General features: G+C 50.7%; 1 protein-coding gene across 1 annotated transcript in view; it reads left to right on the forward strand.

Moving 5' to 3' along the window:
- Positions 1-5,730, forward strand: part of CFAP65 (cilia and flagella associated protein 65) — a gene marked incomplete at its 5' end in the record, with an annotated part of 28,670 nt that extends 22,940 nt beyond the window's left edge. Inside the window, 9 exons of the mRNA XM_084893349.1 lie at positions 523-666; positions 892-1,005; positions 1,159-1,266; positions 2,541-2,585; positions 2,801-3,003; positions 3,442-3,570; positions 4,107-4,619; positions 5,291-5,422; positions 5,543-5,730. Of these exons, the coding sequence (XP_084749475.1) occupies positions 523-666; positions 892-1,005; positions 1,159-1,266; positions 2,541-2,585; positions 2,801-3,003; positions 3,442-3,570; positions 4,107-4,619; positions 5,291-5,422; positions 5,543-5,663 (1,509 nt within the window). The 3' untranslated portion in view covers positions 5,664-5,730. The remainder of the gene's footprint in view (positions 1-522; positions 667-891; positions 1,006-1,158; positions 1,267-2,540; positions 2,586-2,800; positions 3,004-3,441; positions 3,571-4,106; positions 4,620-5,290; positions 5,423-5,542) is intronic.
- Between the last annotated feature and the right edge of the window lie 270 nt (positions 5,731-6,000).

A 6,000-nucleotide genomic window follows, 5' to 3' on the forward strand; every position in this document is an offset into this window, starting at 1 on the left:
AAGAGTCCGACAAAGTCCCAGCCCTGGAGGCACTCAGTTTGGACAGAGAGAAAGTGCTCCTTTCATGTGGCCTCAGTCTTCCCAGACACCCCTAAAACACAGCTACTGTTCTGTGCCCAGTGACAATAACAACAGCTGGTCACCCGTTAATTAATAACCATCCTTCAAGGCCTCAAACTATACTGGCTTTAGTTCTGTCTTCTCTAAGCGAATTCTAACTTCTCAGCCTTTCCAAGCCCATTTTAATGGTCAAAACCATAGGATTCAGAGTAAAACTGGGTTTACCCAAGCTTCACCTGTGAAACACCTTTGGAGAAAATATTCATGCTGTCTGAACCCTAGCAGCATATCTGTAAAATGGGAATAACAGTAGAACCTGTATCCTTAGGGCTATTGGAAGGATCAAATGCATGTAAATTGCCTACCATGGTACCTGGACTGTTGAAAGCACTCTGTAATTGGCAGAAGTCGCTCTGATTATTATTTTTCCACCTTCCAAAGTTGTGTTTTCTCCACCAACAGAATGTCTTCCTGTCCCAGCCTCACATCTCCCTGGGAAACATTCCTGTGCAGGGCAAGTGCAGCCGCCTGCTGTTCCTCAACAACAGCTCCAAAAATGAGACAATTGTCTTTGCCTGGCAGCTGAAGCCTCTAGACTTCGGGGAGGTGAGAGTCTTTTGTTTCTACAGATTCTGAACCTCCGGAAGAGCTCAAGACCTACCCTCCTCTCACCTTGTCCCATCTCATCTCACCCCATCCTATATTCCCTTCATTCATATATCCCATCCCACTTCATCCCATACCATATCATACCACTCCATCCCATACCACCTTATCTTGTCCCATTCCATCTCTATGAAGCTCCAGAGACTTCTTAACCCAAATCAACAGGTGTCCGTGAGCCCCATGAAAGGGAAGGTGGCTCCGGAAGAGACGATCCCAATTGTGGTGACTCTGAAGGCCTCAGTGCATGCCAGTTTCTATAGCATGGACCTGGTATGCAAGGTAGGATCATCCCTAGAAAGAATCTGAATTAGAGCACAATTCCCAGCCCTATTAGATCCCCAGGTCCCCAAGGTAAACCAGCTCCTGGAAGGACAGGGGGTCTAAAGCAAGCTGCCAGACCTTGGTCTTCTTTTTCCTTGTCCTGGGCCACAGGTGTACCGGCAGGAACTCCTGAAGGAGTTCCATAAGGAACTGCAGGAGTGGAAGGACGAGAAGGCACGGCAGGAAGTGGAGTTCACTATCACAGATAGGAAAGTGAAGGTAAGGAGGGCAGAGTGGACCCTAAACACCAGAAATGACAGATGTAGTGATCTAAGGGGGTCTTACATACAAAACTGGCCAGCCTGCCTTAAAAGGGTAGATTTCTTTCATTAAACTAATCATAACATCTCCCCAAGAGACTCTTTGGATACATAAGGCTGGCTGACCATCCTGTTTTATGTAGCTAGTACTTAACACATACCATTGAAGTGCTGGGTACTAGGGACCAGAGGATTGGCTTCAAAATAATTCAGAAGTGGAGCGGAGATGAGATAAGATTGGCTGTGAGTTGCTAGTTGTTGAAGGTGGATGGTGGGTAATGGAAGATTCTTTGTATATAATTTTATATGTGTTTGAAATTTCCCAAGATTAAAATGAGAAGTTTTAAAAATATTTTAAGGTGAGTAAAATATTATCTGCTTTTAGCACTCTTGGGGGGGATCAAAGGAGTTAATACATGTAAAGTGCCTGTCCCCCAGTAAGCATTTGTTAAACATGCTATGAGCATTTGTCGGGGGAGACCAATGATAAACATAAGACAAAACATATCTTGGGCCGAAACCTGTTTGGCTCAGTGGATAGAGCTTCGGTCTGCAGAGTGAAGGGTCCCAGGTTTGATTCCGGTCAAGGGCATGTACATTGGTTGCGGGCACATCCCCAGTTGGGGGGGGGGGGGGATGTGCAGGAGGCAGCTGGTCGATGTTTCTCTCTCATCAGTGTTTCTAGCTCTCTATCTCTCTTCCTTCCTCTCTGGAAAAAATCAATAAAATATATCTTTAAAAACAAAACAAAACAAAACAAAACATATCTTGGTTCCTCCTCCAATCTCATAGATTTCCCATGGATTCATGTTCCTTGATAACCTTTGTGTCCACCACACAACTTCAAAGGAGGGACTGCTCCCCTCTAAAGATCTGGCCCAACTGTGGATGCAAATAATATCTTAAGGCCACAGAAGAAGGGATTTCTGAATTAAACCTTTTTTTTCCTGCATTAAATCTTAATAAGAGAGGCTATTTCCTTATCAAACCAAACCACAAAGCTCCAGGGCACAAGGACAAGTTATTTTGGGGCAGCCTACACACATTTGGCAGCACCTCCTCTTTCCTTCAGTTGAATAGCTAGATTTTCCTTGTCTTTAGGTTGCACTTCCCTAGGGAAGGTTCTGGAAGATGGTGTTTCTTGGGCAATTCCAAGAGGGCAGCAGGTCCAGGCATTGGCTTCAGGCCTCTAGGCCTCCTGTATCCTAAACAGGAGTCTCTTTGTTTCCACAGGAAAGGACATATTACACAACCTATGGACCTGTGAGGAGGTACAAGGTAATGCAATGAGCCCAAGGGCCATCCCCTTGGATAACTTGAGAGAGAGAGTCCTTGCTTGCTCTCAAAGATAACGCCAACCCCTGGTCCAGCCTCCTAGAAGGGTAGAGTCAAACCCCTGCATGGCCCAAAAGACCTGGTTGGTGGGCTGGGGACCCATTGGTGATGGAAGTACAGTCCTGAAACCCTGCCATCATGCCTCCCCCTTCCCAAAGACGCTGCCACCCATCAAGAAACAGCAGTCTTTCGACCCACCCACCAGCTGGAATATTAAGAACCCTAAGGAGGAGACATCCTGGCCATGTCCCCAGCCGCCCTCGCCAAGCCTGCTCTACTTGGGCCTCACTGCCCGCGCCCATGCCATCGATTACTACCTGGTCAACTTCTTCTCTGACTTTCCCCGACACTTCTTGTACCGGTGAACTCTCAGGGAGTGAGGGGTCTCCTTCCTCTACTCTCTACCCCCTCTCCCTCTCCAGAATAGGGGCTGCCCAGACCCAACCCTTACTGAGGGCTTGGAACAGGTGCAGTGCCAGGGGTGGGGGAGATTGGGGCTAATAGGGCATTACTGCTAAAGCCCATATGAGGAGGAGGCAAAGAGCCAGAGACCCCATAGGGAACCCACCGAGGCCTCCCCATCCTTCCTTCTTTTCCAACTTGGAGCCTCTCCAGGTTTTGCATCAATTCTGAGGGTCAGGTTTAGTTACCCAAATGCAGTAGCACCATATTTGGGTTAAGGATGGGCCCACCCCAACTCATCCATGTCCTCTTGATTGGGAGGCCACCACCACTGCTTATGCCCCCTGTCCCAGCATGGTGGCTTGTGCAGACCGCTCAGTGTCATGGCTCACCCCAGGATGCTGCCAAAGAGGAAGTACACCACGGAGGAGTCGGAGACGTCTGAGAAAGAATCCCTTGACACATGGGCCCCTATTTCCAAGCAGAAGAAGCAGCTTTTGGTTGACTGTCTCACCACCATCATCAGGTGACTGTCCACCCGGTGGATCCTAGCCCCCCTTTCTCCAACGCATTCAGTCAATTCTGGGTCCACTCACAGCTGCTGAAGTCCTAGCCTTTCCTTTCCTGAAAAATAAAACTTCCTTACAAGATCATTCCATATGTGGTCCTGGGCTCTCCAGGGTGGTATAGCTCCAATAGAGCTGGCTGGACGGATTATCAGGGCTGGGTCCTGAGTTCTGCTCTGTCCACAGCTAGTAGATGATGTCTAGAGCCAGTTCACATTCTCCTCAGGGTTCCTGTTCCTCATCTGTGTAACTCAGACTTCCTGGCTCTCTCTCTACCATATAATCTTCACCTCTAAGACTCCATAGGTCCAGAGATGTTGTCCTCTAAAGAAGGATGGGGGTGGGAGAAATGGACCAAGGGCTTCCCTCCCCCACTTAGCTCCTGTTTGTGGGCACAGTAAGCAAGAACCACTACTTGGGGAACGCTGAAACCAAAACCTCACAGGGAGCCTCAAGGCCTCTCAGTGAGAACCTTCTCTTCCTTCCTGCCACTCAGGGGCCTGCTGGAAGATAAGACCTTCCATGAAGCCATGGATAAAAACCTAGTGGAACAGATTCCTTACTTTTCCCAGTTCTGGAGTGAGCAGTCAGCCAGGTTCATGGCCCACTCCAGCAGCCTGCACGTAGAATCAGCCCTGTTTCTGTCCTCCAATAGCTGGGATGACAGGGAAGGAAAGGAGCAGGAGGAGGACAAATGGGGGCTGGGAGAGGAAGATGGGGATGAGGAGGAGAAGGAAGAAGAGGAAGAGGAAGAGGAGGAGGAAGAAGAGGAGGAAGAGGAGGAAGAAGAGAAGAAAAAGGAGGAGGACACAGGCAAGGAGGAGCTGAAGGAGGATGAAGAGATGACGAAGGAGGCTGAAGAGATGACGAAAGAGAAGTTGACCTGGACAGGGACTGAATCCTCACAGCAGCTTTCATCCCAGGAGTCCCTGAAATGGTGGTGGCAGCAGCAGCTGAAGATCATGATGAAGGAGGAGCGAGAGCAGGATGAGAAGGAGGCCATCAGCAGGTGAGCAGACAAACCCAGGTGTGGGTTTGGAGGAGGTCTGTGTGCAGCAGGATCCTTCTTGCAGGGCTGTGGTATACGGGGGTGGCCTCCTATATGCATCTCTCCCAACTCAGTGTTTAACCGTTGGAAAGGTAAGGCCTGGATGGGAGTATTTACAGAATGGAAATCTGAGCTTTAATTTTCTCTCCAAGTCCTGCCTATTAACATTCGCCATCACCCCACTTCAAGGAGAGTAGTTATAGTCTTCAAGATCTCTTAAATGGGTTTCTAGAACCAGGAGAGAAGTACCACCTCTTCTTGTACCACCTTCCCCGAGACTGCTCTGTGGTTGCTTTCTTTTGTGGTTGGGATTTCCTAGGCCCTATATAGTCCCTCCTGTACACTCTCATTATCGGATGCCTTTCCCCAAAACGTGGCTGAGAGATGGGGACTACAATTGCCAAGGTTTGAATTCCACTACTGTGCCAACAACATGACATTTGGTAACGTGGGCTCTTGAAGTGTCAGCAAACTTGGACCGAGGATGCCGCCTAGTGTTGGGAGGGTGGGGAAGTATTATAAATGAGAATCCAGGCAGAGCGCGAGGCACACGGTACAGCACAGAGGAGGTCGGCAGAGAATGTGACTGAGGTGGGTGACAGCGCTGACACCGACTCTCTGGTCCCCTGCAGGCTCCCGGCTTTCGCCAACCTGCAGGAGGCGCTGCTGGAGAACATGATCCAGAACATCCTAGTGGAGGCGAGCCGAGGGGAGGTGGTGCTCACCTCGCGGCCCCGCGTCATCGCCCTGCCGCGGATCCGCAGGTGGGGGCACCCCGGCCAGCGCCGCGTGGACGGCAACGCAGGGGTGTGAGGGGTGGTAGGGACGGGCAGGCTTGGTCCCAAACCTCGCCCTCACCCAGACCTGGGCTTTCTATCTTCCAGGATTCCGATTACGGACATGCTGCAGAAGACGTCCCAAACAGCGGGGACTCGGCCGGTGGCGCCGCTCCCTATGGACTCTCTGCGGACGCCAGCGTCCAGCCCCTTCGATTTGCTTCGCTAGGTTTTAACCCGTCCCCTCCCCACTACCCCACCAGTAAAGCATCTAGCTTTTTTTCTTTTTTCTTTCTATATATTGTCTTTATTTCTCCAACGCGGAAGCACCTACGAAACAGATGGTGGGAGCGGCGACTCGGGGGCTGGCTGGAAGGTTGCCCTCTCCGCTCCACACCGAGCGAGGCTAGGTGAGGGTGCCCGCGGCTGACTGCCGGGCGCTGGACCTGGTCAGGCCCGGGGAGGGCGCTTTGGTTGGGGCCGATGGGCCTTCAATCCAGAGTAGCCTGGGGGACAGAAACTGAGCGCCAGGCCTGGTGAGTGCAGCAGGTGGCCTCGGGTCGAGT

This window comes from Pipistrellus hanaki, assembly GCF_964339955.1.
Source record: "Pipistrellus hanaki genome assembly, chromosome: 8".
NCBI lineage: Eukaryota > Metazoa > Chordata > Mammalia > Chiroptera > Vespertilionidae > Pipistrellus > Pipistrellus hanaki.